The sequence below is a fragment of the Syngnathoides biaculeatus genome, chromosome 15 (assembly GCF_019802595.1).
Source record: "Syngnathoides biaculeatus isolate LvHL_M chromosome 15, ASM1980259v1, whole genome shotgun sequence".
NCBI classification, from domain to species: Eukaryota; Metazoa; Chordata; class Actinopteri; order Syngnathiformes; family Syngnathidae; genus Syngnathoides; species Syngnathoides biaculeatus.
The window spans coordinates 14,327,714-14,349,245 of record NC_084654.1 but is presented as its reverse complement, the minus strand read 5'-3'; the positions used below and the strand labels follow the sequence as shown (position 1 = coordinate 14,349,245).

At 40.8% G+C, this 21,532-nt stretch overlaps 1 protein-coding gene across 6 annotated transcripts in view; it reads right to left on the bottom strand.

Moving 5' to 3' along the window:
* Window positions 1–1,609: 1,609 nt before the first annotated feature.
* LOC133513190 (RAS guanyl-releasing protein 1-like) overlaps window positions 1,610–21,532 on the bottom strand; it is a 30,629-nt gene continuing 10,706 nt past the window's right edge. For all 6 annotated transcript variants that reach the window (XM_061843713.1, XM_061843714.1, XM_061843711.1 and 3 more), the window contains 15 exons: window positions 18,901–19,006; window positions 16,417–16,479; window positions 16,204–16,335; window positions 14,285–14,438; window positions 13,966–14,139; window positions 11,739–11,855; window positions 10,682–10,957; window positions 10,257–10,337; window positions 8,897–9,001; window positions 8,682–8,791; window positions 8,283–8,427; window positions 8,168–8,204; window positions 5,379–5,528; window positions 3,505–3,809; window positions 1,610–3,407 (listed from right to left, as the gene is read on the bottom strand). In XM_061843713.1, the coding sequence (XP_061699697.1) occupies window positions 3,273–3,407; window positions 3,505–3,809; window positions 5,379–5,528; window positions 8,168–8,204; window positions 8,283–8,427; window positions 8,682–8,791; window positions 8,897–9,001; window positions 10,257–10,337; window positions 10,682–10,957; window positions 11,739–11,855; window positions 13,966–14,139; window positions 14,285–14,438; window positions 16,204–16,335; window positions 16,417–16,479; window positions 18,901–19,006 (2,090 nt within the window). In that variant the 3' untranslated portion in view covers window positions 1,610–3,272. The remainder of the gene's footprint in view (window positions 3,408–3,504; window positions 3,810–5,378; window positions 5,529–8,167; window positions 8,205–8,282; window positions 8,428–8,681; window positions 8,792–8,896; window positions 9,002–10,256; window positions 10,338–10,681; window positions 10,958–11,738; window positions 11,856–13,965; window positions 14,140–14,284; window positions 14,439–16,203; window positions 16,336–16,416; window positions 16,480–18,900; window positions 19,007–21,532) is intronic.

Here is a 21,532-nt window from a genome sequence, read left to right as displayed (position 1 = left end):
GTGACACTAGATTTAAATCACAATATTTGGGAGTGTCGCTTCTGTCTAATGCAAATACAGAGAACGGCTTTGGTTACCATGGCAACCAGGGGGTCGAGCAAGGACATGCAACAAATTGAGTGTCTACTCAGCGTTTCAACCAAAAAAAAGGGGGAGAAGGACACATTTTTCAAAATGTTTTCATTTTTATGGATTTTTTTTCTTTAATTGGAGATTCTTGTGAACGTCGACGTCTCGGTGAATCAATCCACCGCTTATCAAACAAAGTGACTCTGTTGCTATTTTTGACCACTTTTCCAATCTCTCTCTCACAACTCCTTTGACCCCCAAATCGACCAGCGACAAATTGAGATTGCGAGACTCCATCCAGAGGTTTGCCACATGTGCAAAGCCACCATTGGCTAATGTGACTCGTTCCTTTTTTTGGGGTACAAGGACTTAATCATTTTTTTGTTGAAACTTTAATTTTGATTGACTTTCAAAGATTTTTTTCCCCCCATGAAAACATTTGGTTGGACTCCAAATTGTGATTCTATTTTGTTCTGACGGTGCTGTAGTCTCATTACATTAGCAGAGATCACACATATTGATAGATATTATTTTATTATTATTTTTGTTCGATATATTTTCAAACAGGCGGCACGGTGTATCAGTCGGTAACGCGTTGGCCTCACAGTCTTGAGGTTCCAGGTTCAATCCCAGACCCACCTGGGTGGAGTTTGTATGTTCTCCCCCGTGCCTGCGCGGGTGTTGTCCGGGCACTCCAGTTTCCTCCCACACCCCAAAAATTTGTACCATTGATTGGACGCTCTAAATTGCCCCTAGGAGTGATTGCGAGTGTACCCCGCCTCCTGCCTTGGATAGGCTCCAGCACTCCCCGCGACCCTTGTGAGGATAAGCGGCTAAGAAAATGCATGGGTGGATATTTTCAAACATTCTTTCCAGAACATGCTTTGGTTGGAATCCCAATTGTTTCTCTTTTGAGGGTTGGACAGGAGGTTCCGTTGCTCACTGACGTCCTGTGTCTGTCTCATTATTTAGGCGGATTGTGGAATTTTTTTTTTGGATAATGCAGCGTTTCATCTCGCCCACATACTGTATGTCCTTCCGGCGACAACATAATAGCTTGTCCAGGTTGTGGCTTGTATATTGATTTTGAACTGATAGATTGAGTGAGACCAGGAAATGCCCATCTTGAGCACGGTGTAACAGCCTTTTAAAGACCCCATCTGCCCCCCAGCTAGCCATGATATTGGAAACTACTCAGCACTGGTGTGCATACGGCCAGATGGACTTGGACCGGTTTCATTTCCCCTTCCCATTCAAATGGAATCAAATGAGTTATCAGTGGCACACAATGACTCGATGAGAATTTTCTGAAGCTGATGGGATGAAAACCTGCTGTAGGAAAAGCACATTTTGACTACAACACACCACCTAAGACAAAAAAAAAAAAAAGCTTGAATCATTTGGGGGAATTATGTTTTGTGAAAAAAACATTTCCTCCCCATTAACTATTCAGCAAAATGTTGTAAATTTAATAAGATTTCTTAGAAAGCAAACCAGCACTGGTCTGATAATACAGCATAGACTATTGTGGTTTCCCTTTGAGGCTCTGATGCCCCCCATTGATGAAACGAAGTATTACAAGTTTGTTTTTTGTTTTTTAATACTGAATGCCCAGCATTTAATTTTAACAAAAAGTTCACAATACTGACATGGAAGATGAGCAGGTGGGCCACTTAAATATCCTTGTGGCTGGCGCTGTCAGCAAATACAAGCACCTCAATTTCCATTTACAACACTGAGCATAAAACAAAAGCAGTGATATGCCACGCACACTGAAGAAGAAATTAGACTAAACAGTAAGTACCAATGTACAACAAAAAAAAGTTCATCTGAACTGTGTAGTGTTTCACACAATAAACATGAAAAAGATGCAATAAAAGTAGATAACTAAGGGGCGTTCTACTTCAATTATTACTTAATATACTTTCATACAAGGGACTGTCAATAAGTAATGAGCTCAATTTTCCTCTATCTTTACTGGTTGCGATAGAAAAGGAATCTATTCATAAAAATAATGCCCAAAAATAGGGATTTCATCACTTCTTAGATCAGCCGATAAGTGCCCTGTGATTGGCTGGCAACCAATTCAGGGTGCACCCTGCCTCCTGCCCGTTGAGAGCTTGGACAGGCACTCCCGCAACCCTCATGAGGATAAGCGGCTAAGAAAATGGATGGATGGAAATCATTTAAAATACAAACAAATTTTTGGGGAAAAACATGAAATATTAGTAGGTTAAAGGCTCACTACTTCTTGACCGTCACTCAAACATACAATATGCCACAGGCTGTTATTCCCAAAATCTGGTTGAACAATAAATATCAAATTTTTCACTCTACATTTTGGAACTCAGAGTTCCTTTACTACATTTACAGTGTACACCTCGTATGTACTAACTACATATTAATAGCATCTGACCATTTTTATTTCTTGCCATGGTGTTTTTTTTTGTTTTTTTTTTACTGTACAGTGGAATCTCCAAAATTTAATGACTCAAAATGTGAAGTGCAACCAAATGTTTCTAATGTACTTCAAACCATCATCATGTGTGACAATGAGCAAAATATTAGTGATCATCTAAAAAAAATGAATTGATAATTTGAGATCAGAAGGCTTTATTAATGCAGAGAGATAGAACTAGGTGACAGTCTCACACTACAAAGAGCTTCCTGTTCATTCTCCATCAGTGTCAGTTTTGTGTCTTCAAAGTGTCAGTACTTTATTTTACAGTATTCAAAAAATATATATTTTAAAGTGGCTAACTTCTCTTTACACTACAACAGTTAGAAATCTCTAAATTTTATTCAAAACACGACCTCAACAATTTGATGATGGCTACTTTCCGTTACACTCTAATTAAATTTTTTTCTCTACGGGAAAATTGAACAACTCGGACGTCAACCAGCATCACGGAGCTGCTTTTTTTCAACTTTGGAGGTTCCACTGCTTCTTTAAACTTTATTCAAATTGTATGTATTTTGTGGCTGAATTCATCATTAACAACTGCATCCTGCGTTTATGTTATGAGGGTAATAATACCCTAATTGGTTCTAAAAAACTGTCCGCGTGGATCACGCTCCTTGTTTAATCCAAAAAACGTCCTGGTCTCATCACTCGTATACTGTTTGTATTACAACTTTACTGTACTTTACTGGATGGAGACCAAAAATGTTGTTTGGATGATAACTCCATGTAGTTGATGCGTCTAGGAGGATTGCTCCTCCTCCACAGGATGCAGCGCGTGCCTCTTCAGCATCGTCTTTAACATCTCTACTTCCCGCTCGGCCTCCTTCAACTTCCTCTGCAGTGTCTCGTTGGCTTTTAGGAGACTCTCGTTCTCCTGATAAAAAAAAAACAAAAAAAAAACACAACAACACGTGACTATGAAAACGTAACGTGGTGCATTCAAGTACTGTTGGGAGATTTGTGACACTCACTGATTCCAGAGCTTCAGTGACGGACTTGTTCTCTTCTTCTGGCTCTCGGGGCTTGTGCACAACAGAAACCCGGTTCTCCCACTTGGCGCAGTGTCGCTTCTTTCTCTGGGGCAGCGGGCTGGGACACTTCGCGGAGGGCACCAGCAGAGACGGGTGAGCGCAAGTGGCATCGGGGGACAGCGGCGGACCCTCGGTCTGAGTGGCGCTGTTGACCTGGTTCAGCCTTAAATGTGAGGTGACTGGAGAGTCTGGACTCCAGTCGTTGCACTCATCGGGCAGGCACTGGAAGGGACACTCGTCTGAACCTGAAGAGGACACAAATGAGAACGGTAAGACCAAAGCGTTGATAGTTCAATAGCCCCTTAGTGCACAGGTGTCAAACTCAAGGCCCAGGGGCCGGATCTGGCCAGCCGCATGATTTTATGTGGCCCCGAGGCTAAACCACGTATATGAACTTCCAAGATTTTTGTTGAAATTCTAAATTATGTTGAGGTGGTCAAAGATTATGACGGTTTCACAGTCATAATGGCCCGATGAGGGAAACCGGAACTCCATTGCGGCCCACGTCAAAAACGAGTTTGACACCACTGCCTTAGTGCAACTGCTTCGCAGATAAAATGGTGATGGTTGAACTCCGGACTGGCTTGGAAGGAGTTTGCATTTTGTCGACATGCTTGTGTGAGTGTTTCCTCCCACAATCCACAAACCGATACAGTAAACTACATCCATCCATCCATTTTCTTTGCCGCTTATCCTCACGAGGGTCACGGGGAGTGCTGGAGCCTATCGCAGCTGTCAATGGGGAGGAGGCGGGGTACAGCCTGGACTGGTTGCCAGCCAATCACAGGGCACATCGAGACAAACAGCCGCACTCATAATCACACCGAGGGGCAATTTAGAGTGACCAGTTCATATTGCATGTTTTTGGGATGTGGGAGGAAACCGGAGTGCCCGGAGAAAGCCCACACAGGCACGGGGAGAACATGCAAACTCCACACAGGCGGGTCCGGGATCGAACCTGGGACCTCAGAACTGTGAGGCCAATGCTTTACTAGCTGATCCACTGCGCCGCCAGTACACTATATTTAAGCTCCAAATGATTTTTCAATTAGTGAACCGGTACCTTCTAGCTAGAAATTACATAAGCGACAAAAAATAGAAGGGAGAGATTTCAATGAAAACTACTTGTTATTTATTAGGATTTTTTTTTTTTTTTTACATTTTAAGTCCTTCGTATCCATGGCATTATTGGACAGTTTAATGGGAATGCAATCTTTTGCACGATTCTAAAGGATCCTGGTGGCTTCTAACATACCTAGTAAACCCTTCTTACCAACAATAAATTTAATATATCGGAAGTGCTTGTACTAATTACAAAAAAACCTACAGATTACATTTTTTTTTTAAAACCATACACACACACGTGCAGAGATGCAGGCACACACGGACCGAAAAGATTGTGGTCTTTGGGGGAGGGAACAAATGTAAAACACAATGACTCAAATGAAGTGTGAAAATGCAGCAGGACTATCATTTAAGCGTAACCTGCAGCTGAATAATGCAGATTTGTTGTTGCGGGTGGGTAGCTTGCTCAGTGTTCCGGTAAATGGAAGACAACTGGAGGGAAACCACCTACCCGTAGCAGGAAAGAGCTCCAAACCTTTTCCGACACTATCGCTTTTCTTTTAAATAATGAAATTAAGTAATTGAAATTGTACCTTCATTTTAGGGATCGTTGAGAAATAACCTTGTTGGGTTGATTCTATGTTGTGCCACTAGCTGGCCCATTTCATGGTGCGTTCCGGTAGAGCTGTATTTTTTTATTTGAATATAAAGTGATAACACATTGGAAGGAAGGTATACAATATAGTAACCTGAGCCACCCTCTGAGGTTCCCGTGGTAACAGGCGTGGAGCTGGGCGTGGGGCTGTCGGTGGTGTTGCTGTTGTTGTTCAATTTGGTGTTCTTCTTGCACTCAAAGGCCACCTGGTCCTTACACAGCTTGTGGCAGTTCATCCCGCAGTCTGTGAGAACAAAGCGCAAAGTCAGAACAGGAACTTCTCGCCATCAGCCACCTGTCTTTCAATCTCTGCTGCAAATGCGACTCTCAGACCTTTGCATGTTCACTTTGAAGAACAAATGATTGGCACTGTTCTAGGTTTAGCTAGCAACATGCAAGGAGGAAAGAAACATGCAATAAACACACCTGTCCATGGATCATTTCTTACTGACCACGCCTAATGAGATCCAATGCAAGAGCTTTGAAATTACAAATTCAATAATCCTAAGGTTTGATTTACACTGTCAAGAGTGGTGCTGAATCCAGCCATGCGTATTGTGGTTGTAGCTAAATGAGGTAACCAGCTCCAAATATGATGCAGTCCCGGTACTAACTACAACCTGAGTCATGAACATACTGTTAAACTAACAATGCGTGATTGCATCCAGCAGTTTTTAGGTTACTGTATGCATTTTTTGTGCACGATAAAAGTTCCAATAAAATGTTGAAAAAAAATAAACAAAGCTCTTTTGGATTAGATTGAATGAGGCAGCACAGGTGGCTAGCGGTTAGCTGTGTGCCTCACAGTGGAGAGGTTTGATTTGAATCTTGGCTCAGGCCCTCCTACAAGGTTTTTCACGTTTATCTCTGTGTACTGTGCCTTCCTCCCAGATTCCTAAAACATGCATGATAGGTTCATCGAAGACTCCAAATTGGGCTAAATGTGAATATGAATTTTTGTTTGACTTTGTGTACCCTGTGATTGACCTTTGACCAGTCCAAGGGTTTTCCCTGCCTCCAGCCCCAAATTCAGCTAAAATAATGCAGGCTTCTCCTCATCCACAACATTAATCAGGCCAGGCAGCATAGAAAATGGATGGATGGATGAGTTTATTGAGGAATGCAAGTCTTTTTGAACCTAAAGTGCACCACTGAGAATTAGTGAGCTAAATCTTTTTTTGTCATATGGCAGGACAGTAATTTATATGTACTTGTAGTTGATGTTTTGTAGTTTATTTCAAAGATCTGTCAAATCTATCTATAGAGCTCGAGCACGTGATGTCACCATTTTCACGGCGCCATATTGCCAGTCAAAAAGAGCTGCTCGACAGTGTGGGGAACATTGAGCAGAATATTCACAATGCTCGAGACTTGTTGTGCTGTTGGTTGTTACAACAGACGAGACAGATATTCAAACCGGTCATTCTATGGAATACCATCTGAGAAGATGAGAAAAGATCAATGGATTTCAGCAATTTAACGTGATGGATGGTGCCCAACGAAATACACACGACTGTGGAGCGATCACCTCATTTCAGGTAGGAATTATTCTTCTCAATCTTAAATTCAGAAGAAGTATTTGTAATGCAAAGTTGACAAAAAAAAGCAATGCATTAAAAAAAAAAAAAACGACAGGGCGTACACGGAAGCGTGTTACAGCCACATGTTAAACTTCGGTAAACCTCTCCCCGACAGACCTTTTTTTTTTTTTTAAATCTGCATTGTTCTCAAATGAGTCCAATGTGTATTTACAAAAAGAAAATAAACCTTAAGGTTTACGTAGGTTAACGTGTGCCCGCAATGTGCTTCCGTGTACAGGGGCTGAAGCCTATCCCAGCGGTTTATTTTTTCTTTTTTTAAATATGCATTGGACTCATTTGAGAACAATGCATATTTAAAAAAAAAAAAACTTCTGTCACGGAGAAATTTACCAAAGTTTAACTTGTGGCTGCAACAGGCTTCATGCACGGAGGAGCTGACTCGCTGTCTCCCCCCCCAATCATAGTTAATTTGTGTAAAACCAGGGGTCATTTGTTTTAATATTGGTATTTGTATTGAAAAAAATCTGAGTGGCTCCATCACTAGGTGGGATTTATTCTTGATTGAGAACAGATCTAGCAACGAAGTATTTGTATGCGTCCAAACTTTTCTATGCTTTCAAACTCTTCCGTGTAAATCTCAACGACTAACTCACCAGATCAATGTGTAGATCCAGTTGTCCACAACAAGCGGAAGCGGGTTAACAGTCCACTTTCTTATTGGCGAAAACATCAACTTCGGCATTAAATGTGGGTCCTCTATGCCAAGTGTCTCTCATTTTTCCACATACCTTTGTTTATTATCACCTTCTAAATGTTTAACGGTATCGGACAAAACTCTGGGCGTCGTCCTACAAGACTAAGCATTAAAGAATGCTTTGCTAGGCCATCAATATACTTCGGTGACGTAGGTGCACAAGCTCTATATTACGGAAAAGCTTAAATAATATTTAGTTGTATCATGCAGACCCACTGGCAGCACTGGAAAAGTGCTGCGTACAATTACGTACTGCAGCCTATACTGCATGTCAAAATTGGAACTAAACCTTAACTTGCACCCGTGTTCAGATAACCCTCATCCCTATTAATTTCTGCTCTTTCTATGACTAATAATAACAGAAATGGAGTTTACCCACTCTATTTCTCAGATATAATACCATCGATGATGAGAGCTCAAGCACTGCTACACATAATGGGACACAGCTCTTATATTGCCTCTCATTGGCTTGCTCGGGTAGTCATAATTCTGAGGATGTTGGGTCTACGTACTGTCGGAAAAAAAAGCCTCTCCAGTTTTGCTAATCCTCCTCTGAAGAGAAAACATATGACTAATATCTGAAGTTACCTTTGCATCTGTAGCCTTGTTTGATGATGCCCCACAGCTGAGAAGATCATAATATGAAAAAAAAACAACATTAAAGAGGAGATTCATTTCCTTTTTTGGTCGTCTGACGACTTACAAATCCAGAGCAGTTGTCGCAGAAGGTGGGCTTCATGTAAGTGGTCTCCTGAAAGTTGTGAACAAAGCCCAGGCCCAGTTTGGAGCAGATGACACTGGCCCGCATGAAATAGGCTGTGATCTCATCTCTGCTCACAAATCCCTCCCTGTACAAACATATGAAAAGGGAGACTATTACCATTACAATACTGATAATTGTTGGTAGGGGAGGCATTTTCTGGGTTTTGTGAACATCACATACAAGTGGGTTTGCGTGCAAAAAATAGACTATACGGCGGTGAGGTTATGGTTAGGTGTGCAACTACTTGACGCTTCCTGTTGCCGCACTTATCACTACAAATACCACTTTGTGCTCGCTTTTTGCAGCTGCAAATGAGTGCGTGACCTGCCGAGCGCTCACTTGTCTTTGTCCATGACACAGAAGGAAAAAGGGAAGCTGGCGGCAATTTTCTCAAAGTCCTCTTGAGAAATGAAGCCGTTCTCGTCGTGATCGTAGTTTTTAAACACGGACTGTTGAGGAGAGGCAAACAGCATAGTTACTTGACAATGAACGAATATTAGGCTTATCATTATGCCAAAAAAATAAATCAATGCCGTAAAACAGGAAACACTTACGTCCACCATTCTCTGCACATGTTTGCTAATGGTTCGAGGATCAGGTTTAGGAGCCACTCCTGACACCCAGTCTACAACCAATGGAGGTCTACAAGGGGTGGCTGGCTGATGGAAAATTAATTCATAGTTGAAAAACAAGCCTGGACAAGCAAATAAGCATATTATCTCAATACTGTATTATTTACTCAACTGCAGAAAGTATCAGATGTTTATTTGAAAAAAAAAAAAAAAAAAAAAAAAAAAAAAAGGCTTTCATTTGAATAATGTTTGTGGTAGGATGCACCTGCCTGAACCTTAATGATTTTTTTTTCAAGGCAGAAAAAAAAAGTATTCTATTTGGGGAGACATTTTTATTTGTTCGTGTAGATGACGCATTCGACAACTAACAGAAACGTGGGACTTATTAAAGCAGAGGCCACTATTTGTGGATTTATGATTACCATATTTTGTGAACAAAGCTGTAACGTCATATTATCAACTACATACATGCACCGATTGCATGAAAAAAGTATTTCAGCGAATCAGATCAGAAGTCTTAGTAGTCAAATACCTTTTAAAAAAGAAAAATGAGTAATTATGTTAATTGTTCACCAGTTCACTTCACAACTTTGAGGTAGAATACTGTTTTCATAATTTAAATAAAATAAAATGAATGAGATTTTAATCTAATCCAGTGTAAAGCAAAAATTGAAGCTTTACAAAGATACACCAAAAGGTACTAGATGAACGGAATTTTCTTGAAGTTTACAGCTGCACAAATAGTTAAAAAAAATTACCTTGTGGATAATAATTTGCGCTTCCCTTCGACCCTTCAAGGGGTTTTTGCACTTTTCAAAATAAGAATCTTTTTTGTCATACTTGTTAAGAGTTAAAGAGTGGTACATGATAAATATTTGTGGAAATAAATCAGGCGTCTCTGGCCCTACTTCTAATATGATATAGAAGCGCCACAGCACAAGAGGAAAAACAACTAATCAGAAAAAGACGTGACTCTTGAGATGTGATTGACGTCGCCCAATTGGAGACACACCGTCACGCAATTTACGTCAAGACAGCGCACACGTGGGCAGACTTTTCTGATTGAACTATTTACATGACTTTGGATCAGTTTAGGAAAATTAATATTCCACCTTTGTGGAACTGGATGAAATTTCATTTGCATTTGGCCTGTTTATTCCATCTGATGTATTTTTATGCACCGCTTTTATTTGGTTTTCTATCCTGATTCTAATTGGAATACAAGGCTTGGTTTAAACCAGGCTTGTGTGAGCTTTGTGAAGATATGCTTAGTTGTCTCTAATGTTGTGACCATGGATGTGTACAGCTATAAATGAGAGAGTTAAGTGGCTCTATCACTCACAGGGGCTTTGCAATTCTTGGGCTCCCGGGCGTAAGAGAGTTCGTAGATTTCATCCTCGGTGTAGTAAAGGTCCAAGGACAGCTGCATGGAGGGAGGGAGGGAGCGAGGGAGAAGAGCGCGAGAGGGAGAGCGAGAGAGAGAAGGTCAGCTCACGTGGTACCAGATTTTCAAGGACATACAGTATTCATCTAAAGCACCGCAAGGATGACACACACACAAGTACAGCACAACAATTTCAATTCACCCTTGTTCACTCAGTTTATCACCCACACACTCATGGATCCTAGACTCTCATCGCACCCACGCTTGTGCAGACAAACCACATGCTGGAACACACTCATCTGCATCTGTGCTCAAATATCGTTGAAGACAATGCGGTGAATCATGCAAATGAACCACACAGTTGGTTTTGGGGAGGACGTTACCGTCAGGAGATGGACCAAATCCTTGTTGGCGTCCAGCTTGGGAGGGATCTGCTGGAGCTGCATCAGCTCGTTGATATGGCTGTACAAGGCCTGCAGCTTCTGCACGTTGACTTTATTGTTTTCCACATAGTCCGGCATGGCCTCATTCACCGAAATGAGGTCTTTAAGGTGTACACCCAGGATGGGGATTTTAAAACCTATACACTTGTTATATGTTTGTCTGTAGTTATCAAAGTTTCTGCACGAGGAGAGCAGATCTGTCATTTCATTTAAGACCTAAGGAGAAAAAAAAAAAAAAGGTTGCTTTACTCCCCTTGAACACTCGAGTTAATATCAAATGCTTGTAAGTGTAAATTTAGAGTTGGCCTATGCTTAGACACAGGTTTAAATACTGTACAAGTTTTTGTTTGGGGCCTTCTATTTCTGCTGTTATTTTTGTTTATTGATCTCTTATTGTCATTGATATACACACCATTCCAAGTGTTCCTCTAGATGGCGCAAGGGGTGATTGGTTAACACATTCACCTCACAGTTCAAATCCTGGTCCCGCCTATGTAAAGTTTGCATGTTCTCCCCATGCCTGCGTGAGTGGCACTCTGGTTTTCTTCCACATCCCAAAAACCTGCAACATTAATTGGACACTCTAAATTGCCCCTAGGTGTGATTGTGAGAGCGACTGTTGTCTGTCTCCAGGTGCCCTGCGATTGGCTGGCAACCAGTTCAGAGTGTACAGCTGGGATCGGCTCCAGACTCCCGCGACCCTTGTGATGATAGGCAATGCAGAAAATGGATGGATGGATAAATATTTGCTAAACAAACGAACAAAAACCTAATGTACATCAGTTTGAACAATAAATATGTCTTCCTAGTGTATTCCACTGAATATAAGCTGAAAAGGATTTGTAATCATTGTATTCGGTTGTTATTTTTGTTATACATAACATCCCAACTTCATTAGAATTTAACTTGGTTTTATGTTAGTCTGTTCTTACTCATAACCACTGGGCCCAAAGCAGTCGCTCAGTGTGCTTTTATATGCTTCGTGATTATTCATTACCTTGATGACATCACTGGGTACATGGGAAGTGGTGTCCTTCAGTCTGGATATGGAGCTATGACAAAGCCCTCCCACCACTGCCATTAGTGTGTTGTAGTTGTGCATGAGGTGTAAACCCTGGTGGGTGCACAAAAACACAGACAAGGTCATACAACTGGACTCTGCACAATCCCAGGAGAGCCAATAGAAGAAAAAAAAAAGCTCTGTTTATGTGGTAAGCGAAGGATTAATGTCACGGCACAGTCATGATTATGGATGTAGTTTGCATTGATGACAGATATAATATATTCCAGGTAGTTCTGGTTATATAATGCACAAAGCCGCAGTTACATAAACCACTTAAATTGTTGTTGCATTTTCACACTTTGTTTTTTTTTTCCCTCTCTCCCGAAGCGCTTTCCTATCTCTTCTCAGCTCTATAATTCCTGCTGTCACTGGAGAATGATGGTGTGAAATTTGTCTCCACACCCCATGGGCTTTGTGCTCAGCAGGCTTGTGATTTAATGGTGCGAACCAGCGCAGGCTAGCGGGCCTGCCGAGGGAAGCACTGTTCACAATCAGAACAGAAACACCATTACGGGCCAAGTATGATAGCATACACAAGGAATTGGTCTCTGGTAATAGGAGCCCCACTAGTACAAAACCAAACAAGCCAATATGACAAAATATACATTTATGCCATGAAAACACAAATACGGCAAATCATTAACCATGGAGGAGTGCCAGTAATGTGGCAATGCTGTTACAATAATAATTGTACAAATCATGCAGAGTAGTCAAGCAATTCTAACTGACTAGTAGTGAAATAATTGTGAAACAATGACAATCGTGTAAAGCAGGGGTCCTCAATGTGACGGCGTGCCGTGAGGAAAAAAAAAAAGACATCAACGGTATTTTTGTATCCTTTAGCTCACCGTGCATGTGCAAACAAATGATGGTCGCTAAAGAAATCTTATCAAACATGAGAATGGATACTGGAGTAAAGAACACAAAAACGTATCAATTTCATCCAGAATGTGAGGCGGAGTTTTTATTTTACGTCATTTTTCAAGTGTATTTGCCTCATCTGCCAGTGTAGTGAAATGTGTCACTGCATTTTCAAACTGTTTATGGACAATACGACACCGGCATTCCGCCGAAACGCAAGCTGAGGATGAAAAAAGTGAACGAATTAAAATCCCAACTGGCCGCACAGCAGTCACTTTTCACAAAATATATAGTTCAACAGCAAAAGCCGCCACTGAAGCATCGTCCGTCACATCAGCATTAATAACAGGAAGTCCTTCCAAGATGGAGGGATGGTGAAAGAGGCGTAGCTGACTCGTTGTTCCGATCTTTTAAAAATAAGGCGGAAATACGACCTTCAATAAAATCTCTGTAGCTGTAAAGAAGTACAGTTACACGGCGCTGTGAAGCCGTGGCTGATGTGCGGAAGGACATCGGAGATTGGGAGTGTTTCTCACTGCAGTTGGACGAATCCACTGACGGGAGTGACACAGCCCAGGTGTCCATTTTCATTCGTATGGTGTTTAATCATCATCAACGTGAACTCAGATAGTTAAAAAAAATGTTTATGGTTCACTATGTTGTGTTGTGCAATATTGGCTCATGCAGTTATGCAAGGTACACAAACATACACTTTCACATAAAGAATCCTCAATATACTTTAAAATAAATGTGTTTTGCATTTTTGTAATGGGTAGGTCATTCTATTTCATAATTGGTCGTTCTTAAAAAAAAAAAAAAAGGCATCACCCCCCACACCCACCTCTGGTGTAAAGCATGAAAGTAGCCAACAGTGATCAACAACATTTATGCAAATAGCGGGGAGTGACGATGCTACAATGACTATGGTAATAATGTGACAAGAGAAATGTGCATGAATGGCAATGTCACACTGGAACAATGCTTAGTTAGAACTCAACTAAACTATTTGTGCTTCAGGTTGGAGGTAGACCCCAACCCATGAAATGTTTTGCTTGGAATGTACTCATACATGAACAGACTGAATGTTTACATGTGTGTTTTCTATGATCCCAGATAACCTTCTTGAGCATAAATTGTTCTGGTGCTGTTTTTAAAAACTTTCACTTTCAGACTGGTTCCCAAGTGATTTTTTTCTTTAATTTTAAGAATTTAAACCCATTTATTTTTACAATTTAACCATTTTAGAAGTAGTCATGTAATCGGGGGTTCATTCCATTCAGTGATGGAACTGAAACTGTACCTGTGCCACGTGGATGAACTTGGTGAACACCTCAGCCCTGAGCTGAGCCGTCGGCCTGCTCAGCACCATCAGCTGAACCCACTGGGAGACCCCATTGCACAGGGCGATGGAACGCTCCATCGCGGGGATGTCCTTCATGCAGCAGTTGCGGATGTAATTCTGGTAATCTATAAACTGACAACGAGAGCAGCAAGTAAAGAGCTGAACCCAACTGACTAGGCGTTTCCTTTGGGAGGAAATATGCACCGTGTGTGCACGTCAAATACACAAATCACCAGTGAAACCGCAGTCTTTGAAGGTGTTATGAGCGAGCACTCACGGAAATCCTGCAAAATGATTTAAACTCCAGGAAGGTGAGATGCTCGGCCAGTTCAATGGGCTCCAGGTGGTCAAAGAGAAGAGACACCTTCCTCTTTTTGCTGCTGTTGGCTTTGATCTTCTGGCTGGCCTTCCACGACCAGTCCCGTTCGTTTCTAGAACACACGATAGCGACAGCGCAATCACTATGGGTGATGGAAGCAAGTGCCGATCTAGTGGCTCAGCTAAAGTCGAACACTGTGTTTGAAAACCTATAAAACGACATGTGAGGTCAGGAAAACTTAACAAGGGGGAGAAAAAGAGAGAGAGAGAGAGAGTGAGAACTTGCAGCTTGTGATAATGCAGTAGTGTGTACTATATTAATTGACTTTGCAGTAATAATGTTATTTGTAATTAGCAGTGTTAAGGTATTACAAAATGAATTGCACTAATTGCAGAAGAAGTCCAAAAGTTATTTTTAGCTGCACTTCTGGAAAGTAAGTTATAAAAAGTGAATGGATGTATTTAATGGAAAGTTCAACCAATGGACCGTTCCGACCTGTCAATCACTCGTACAATAATAACCAATCAGATAGCCGCATTGTCTTAACCCATGGCTTGACACGCCCCTGCCACCATGTTGTCCCACAAGCAATGCTGGTTGTCAGTAGTGTGCGCTTGGAAAAGTTCATGTTACGAAGAAAATGGTTGTCAGATGCGCTTGGGGAATGTGCAATTCTGATGAAAGATATCCTGCTAGGTTACAAGGGGCCCGGCTGATTCATTTTCCAAAGCCTAAAACACAGTTGACGAAGGGGCTACGATGAATTAAGGCTCGCAGAAGACCACACGTACAACGAAATGTGGACAATAACAAACACAAGGCTGTATGTTTGAAGGTAAGTGAGGAAGAAGTATCTTCTCTGAGTTTGATTAAAATATTATCAGCGCTTTATACATTGCAGGAGAACAACTTTCACTTTGTTAGTGTATCACTGACCTGCAAAATGAAGTGTGTCGAAACGTTGGGTTAGTGATACATAAATATCGTGCAAGAGAAATGTCTATTTGCCCATTTGTATCACATCGGACTTTTCAGACAGCACTGGGTTCCATAATGAGCCAAGTCAAATGAATACATCCACTCACTTATAAAGACTATAATGATATTACTCATGATCTTTCCAAGTAAAAAGTACTCACCCTGCTTCACATGTGCAGTACGATTCCATTATTTTATCCAGTTGGATTTCAATATGAAGTTTCTGAGGTGTCAAACTTTTTTGCATTGACTGCCAACATTTCGCTGTAAGTCTGACATTGCTTCCTGCTGTCCAAAATCTTAATTCCGTGTACATATCCTTGTGTGAAATAGTTTGAGACCTCTCTGTAGAACTCTCTTGGACAAGTTTGACGCATTTGGCAAAAACATACCCAGACATTATCTGGAATACGATAAAGAATCGACTTAAAACATGTACTGTTCAATCACCATTTTCGAAGCTTGTGGGACATGGCTAAGGGGGCGGAGCTTAAAAATCACCATTGGAAAGGTCCATTGGTTTAGTGGCTCGCACATCTACCTCACAGTGTCAGACCTCTCGGTCTAAGGTTCGAATCTTTCCTGTGTGGAGTTTGCATGTTCTCCCCATTCTTGCGTGGGGTTCCCTCCTAGTGCTTTGAGTCCCTCCCACATTAAAAAAAAAAGATGCATCTAGATGCCCAATGTTAGCTCACCAGTGTCACCAAGTAGTATGGAAATTGTATAGATTGAAGGGACCAGCCTGAACCTTTTGCGAGGGAGCGTGCACTCTGTATCTGTTGCCACATAACAAGTTTCACTGCAAAGTTTTTCATGATCGTGACTGTATTCAGTATTTTCCCACGTCTGGGAGTCGTGTTCAGACCTTGGTCGGTAGCTGCTCACACATTAACACTTACATCCATTTGGTCTCTAGAAGAGAGCAGAGATGCTCTTGTCCCTGCTCCCTGATCAGCTCCCGGAGTTGGTCCAAGCTGTCTGACAAGCTGTGGTGCAACCGGAACATCATCCAAAATTCCTGAATCCAATGCCTGGAGGTCAGAGAAGACGACATAGTGTTATCGATGCGAAACATAGCAAATGGGATGTCAATATCCTATGAATGAACAAACCTGATGAGGTAGCATATTCTCTCGCACTCTGCAGGCTGCTCATTGTCCATGGCACTTTTAAATGTAAAGGTTAGAGTTAAGGATGCTGTGTGAACTTTGAGGAAATAAGAGTCCCCGTGGCCGAGGAGATATTTGATGACATGCTGGGATTATTTCTCTTTATGACATTTTGGCTCTGTAACTGTACATCTTGACTTTTGTCTGTAATTTCTGAGGGAATTTCAATCATATCGTCTTGCAGACCTCCATTTTGCACATTGACCATTAGCCATCGTATCAATGCAGTGGCCACACAATAAGGACATCAAGACAAGGTGCGATGTGAGAGGAGTCAGCCCTCATAAATAAATGGAATGACACTACGGCTCTCGTTTGGCAGGAATCATCTTGAAGTGATGCACATAAAAAGGCTAATGGCGTCATGGGAGCAGAAGAAGCACCCACGCAATCCCAGGGCCGGGCTGCGATGATGAAGACTGTTAATGGCCCCCGCGTCTCCTCCTTGATCACAACACACACTCTCAATCTATTTGATAGATCCTTCTGGGGCTTGGGTTCCGAATGAGAGGGTTAAAAATAGCAGAGGTACATCTTGTATTGTCCGCTCTGACGTGGTCTGTGCAAGCAGGCGCCCCTTTAAGCTGTTGAAGTGTTTATATATAGTTGCGGAGGATGTGTGTGTGTTTGTTTGGGAAAGAAAAAAAAATAGGTAATTAACACCTGAAACCCCAAAGCTGCCCGCCAAGAAGGTGTGCTCCTCTGAGAGGCTTTGTGACAACACCGCTGTTTCCTGAATGGAAGCTTAGACTGAAACCCCCCCCACTCCAGTCACAAGACACGACATGAGAAAATACGTTTTTTGCACGAAGGTAAACTAGAACGTACAAAACATTACATCACACGTCAAGGTTTTTTTTTTTTTTTTTCTCCAAGGCACAGGATCCAAGTGCCGCAAATGACACAATGGCGTTAAGGGAGAAGATACATGAATACAGGATTGTGCAAAAGTCTCAGACACCATTGGATTTGTTGTTTTAGCAATGCATAAATTGCAAATTGTAATGCATATTTGTTTGCCCATCTGTTGGTTAGACAGCAGGCTATTTCCTGGTGGATGACAAACAGATGGATGGCAGGGGATGAGGCACATTAGTGTGACATGAGAGATGGTCACATGTGATCGGGCTTCTCTAAATTGGTTCGGAATTTACAATCTAGATTTGTTCAACTATCTATGACAGCCACATACAGTAAAGTGACGGGCAGAACAATGCTCTTTTTTTTAAATTTGACCTGTTGCCTTTCACACACAACATAACAGCGTTGTGTTAAACCAAACATACATACACATCTTTGTTGGCTAATGTCCACCTCTTGGAAATTTAGTTTTTTTGCAATTATTACTATCACACACACTTATTACTAATTAGCAGCCCGTCCCTGGAGTCCTGAGACTATTCGGGACACTCGAACATCTCATTAAAGTAAACATTATTCTTTCCGTTTTAACACACACACACTTTAAAACAGATTTAAATCAGCAGAAATGTTTCAATGTTTCCCCTTCCTGTTTCATAAAATATAGTGCTTAATCTTACAGTGCATATGCAAATTTCATTCAATACTGTATATGTAGTGGAAAGGAGGTGGAGAGCGACGTCAGTGACGCTTTTCACCTTGAAGACATACAGTATTAAAGTGATTGAAATTGTAAATTATTAAATGTCGATACATGTTCTTGTCAATTACAGGAAAAGTATTGAGACAATTCACCTGTCACAGATCATCTTCAAGAGGGATTTTAGTGTCTTTAGTCTCTAGGTCTGCAAATAGCAGATTTTTTTCAAATTCCAACTTTTTGATTTATGATAAGTTATCTTTTGGTCAAGGGGACCTTGTAAAATTTATCATCAGTCAGCCAGAAATTACACACAAACCAATATTGAAAATTTTAAATTTTTCACAAATTCTAGAGGTCTTTCCCCACCTCGTCTGTTGTTTTTACACCATATGAACCATTTCCTTGTTCTGTGGAAGCCATGTGTTATAATAGTCGCCTATTTTAAAAGGCTGAATGTTTTTTTTTTTTATACCAGTGATTCACAACTGGTGTTTTTTTCTTTCAAATGATCATGTGTTGTCAAACGTTTGTCAGTGATGTGATGATGATGATGATGTGTTGATGATGTCATCTGGAGTGTCTAAAGTTCATCCTAGGCCGCTAAATGGCTCGTTAGGCCCCATGTCAAAATAACTGTGGGTTAAAAATAAATAAACAAACACATAAAAACAACAAAGTTAGTGGTAGCCCAAGACTTTCGCACAAAAAGATAAGCAGCAGAAACTCAAAACATGTTGCTCACATTTTATGCAGGCGATTTGCTGTCGCTCTTGACAACCAAATACGGGCACCACGCGACTCAAAATGGCTACAAAATGCATCTGATATCAGTAATGTGTTTCTGTCAGGTTCCTGAAGGATATAGATCGGTGATCTTATCCAATAGATCACTGGAGGAGATGAGGAGGCGATGCATGGTCAGCGTGATGTTCAACAAGTGGCTGTGCTCACATACGTAACCATCTGAATCTGGAAGAATGGGGGGAGACACCTGAGTGCAGCAATGTGGAGATATTGTTTGTTACAAAAAGTCATGTTTAATTTGCATGGATTGAAGGCATACGGGACTGTCAGTACCTCATTAAATTATTCTATCAACAAGCGTTCCATTTTAGTGTGGAAAAAGTCAGTCTGTTTGATAGCATCTGGTAGGTTGAGGAAAACAATCAGAAGCAGCCACCAAAAATGAAAAGGCTTTCATAGTAAAAGGTTGTTAGCAGAGGAAAAAAAACAAACAAAAAAAAAATATGTGGCACTAACATTACAGGTAATAGTACAACATTCAATGTTGTATCATTTCTAATGTAGAATTACATTTAACTTCTAAAGGTCCAATGTTAATTGAGAACATTTTGGATCAATGAATATGGTTAAAATATATCGGAATCCTAATATTTACGTCAAAATATTTTTTTTTAAATCTCACATTTCACATTGTTGGAATACATTCTTGGAACAAAAATTTGCTCAACTTTTTAAAAATATTGTAAAAATTTTTCATGAATTCATGTAATTCTATACACTTCTTTATACAGTTAGCAGTCTGTTTTTTTCCCAGGTAAGACTATATTTTAATTGATGCAGCCATCCAAAAATTATACATGAACATAGTGCTTCATAGTACTCCTTATATCACAGGTACAATTTTTTTTTTGATTTATTCATTTTTTTGTTTTCATTGTAGCAGTTAAAGAGTTGTGACCAAGTTGTCACAAAAAAACTAAAATAAATCACAATTGCAATAGTTACAATGGATGTCAAATGTCCCTGTAAAGCTGTAAGAAACCAACCAAAACAAAATTTGAAATAATTTCATCATATTTTCATCCTCAGAAAAGTTATGTCTCCCTTGATATCAATTCGGAAATATCCATCCATCTGCCACAAGGGTCTTGTAATCCAGGGATTTAGGTGATGTCCCGACAGTCAATGCGAAAAATCCCAATACCCAGATGGGAAACCACCGATGGGCACGTTCTAATAAATATTATTAACGTTTGTAACAGTGTTGACTTCTGATATTTGTGTCTCCACAACATTTTCTGTTCCTCTTTTTCTCCAATTTAAACTGAATCACTTCCTCTAATGTCTGACGCAAACAGACTTGAACAATAAAAAGAGTCAGAATCTGCACAAAACCCTGCCAAACCACACGTCACCAGGTCTGATTTCAGAGCACGCATGCCTTTTCCTGACCATTTATCTTCTGAGAAAAACCGCCGCTGCGCACCGCGATGAAGTGTTTACAGAGAGAGGAAAGACATTTAATCGTAGACAATGCGGGAAAAAAAAAGTATCACAATAAGCTGCACATCTGAAGAGCGTCTGCTTCATTCATGGTCGAGTCTAGTAGTTCCTCTCAAAATTTAAGGCCATGGGTGATTCAAAAACACTTTTATCATCTCGGATAGACTTTGCACACCATGGCAACACATTTTCCAATCTGTGTTATCTGTAAGCAACCAGCCTCTCCAACTGTACTCCAGCCCTCATATCCTGCTTAGGCAGTGTTTCCGTTGGTGCCACTCAGCCATTACCTGTTTCAGCCAGCTGGCTCACCCGTCCGCAATGCAATACGGTTAATTCTCACTGTACGCCTCCGTGTCATTCAAGCACGTTTGTGTAATATTTAACCAACTTCTATGCCCACTACACGCTGGAAAGTGATACCCATAAAGCCATTAATGCACAACAGGAAGGGCCACCTCCCTATTGGGTAAACAACTGCCGCATCCCTGTTTTCGAAAAACTCCCAACCACTAAACCTGCCAACACAGGGTCAATTGTAGGTGGAAATCCCCTCCGGACTGTCTGTCAGAGCCTGGAAAATGAAGAAAGATGCCCGCAGCGGTGGAACTGCACTGCAGAAGATGTGCCGCTTTTAACGTTATCTTAGACGTTCATCGGTGTGCTCCAAATCTGTGTCGCTTTTCCTTGCTTTGAGAAATGTTATCAGATGGGATGATGCGTTTATGGTTCTCCCTTTGAAATCTGGTAAATGTTTAGACTTTCAGGGAGGTACTCAGTGTTCTATACTGGATTGGAAATGTTCAACCTTTTGGGACACAATATAACTAGACACCTATCAAAAACGGACCTTTGACTAAATTAATTTCCTGTCCTGATGTGAATCCACATCACTATTATTTTCATACAGTGAACCCCTGTTGTTATAGTTATTTATTGTATAATAGTGAACATCTGGAAGTAATTGATGCCTCCCTCAAAAAATTCTCCTTTACTCTATTTGTCTGTGGATGCTACAAGCAGTAAAAACTACTTTTGTCTCAATGAAACTCCTCAACTCACGTGAACGTTCTTCCTCGACACCAAGATAATAAATTTTACTTTCATTCCTTTGCCCAGACTACAAAAAGCTTTCTCTGTATCAGTTTAAATGGCACAAAATAGTAACTAAATACTAATGACAGTGTGTCGCATTAACTGTTTTGTAACAAAAGTAACAAAACAATAAACAGACCAGCAAAAATAAAA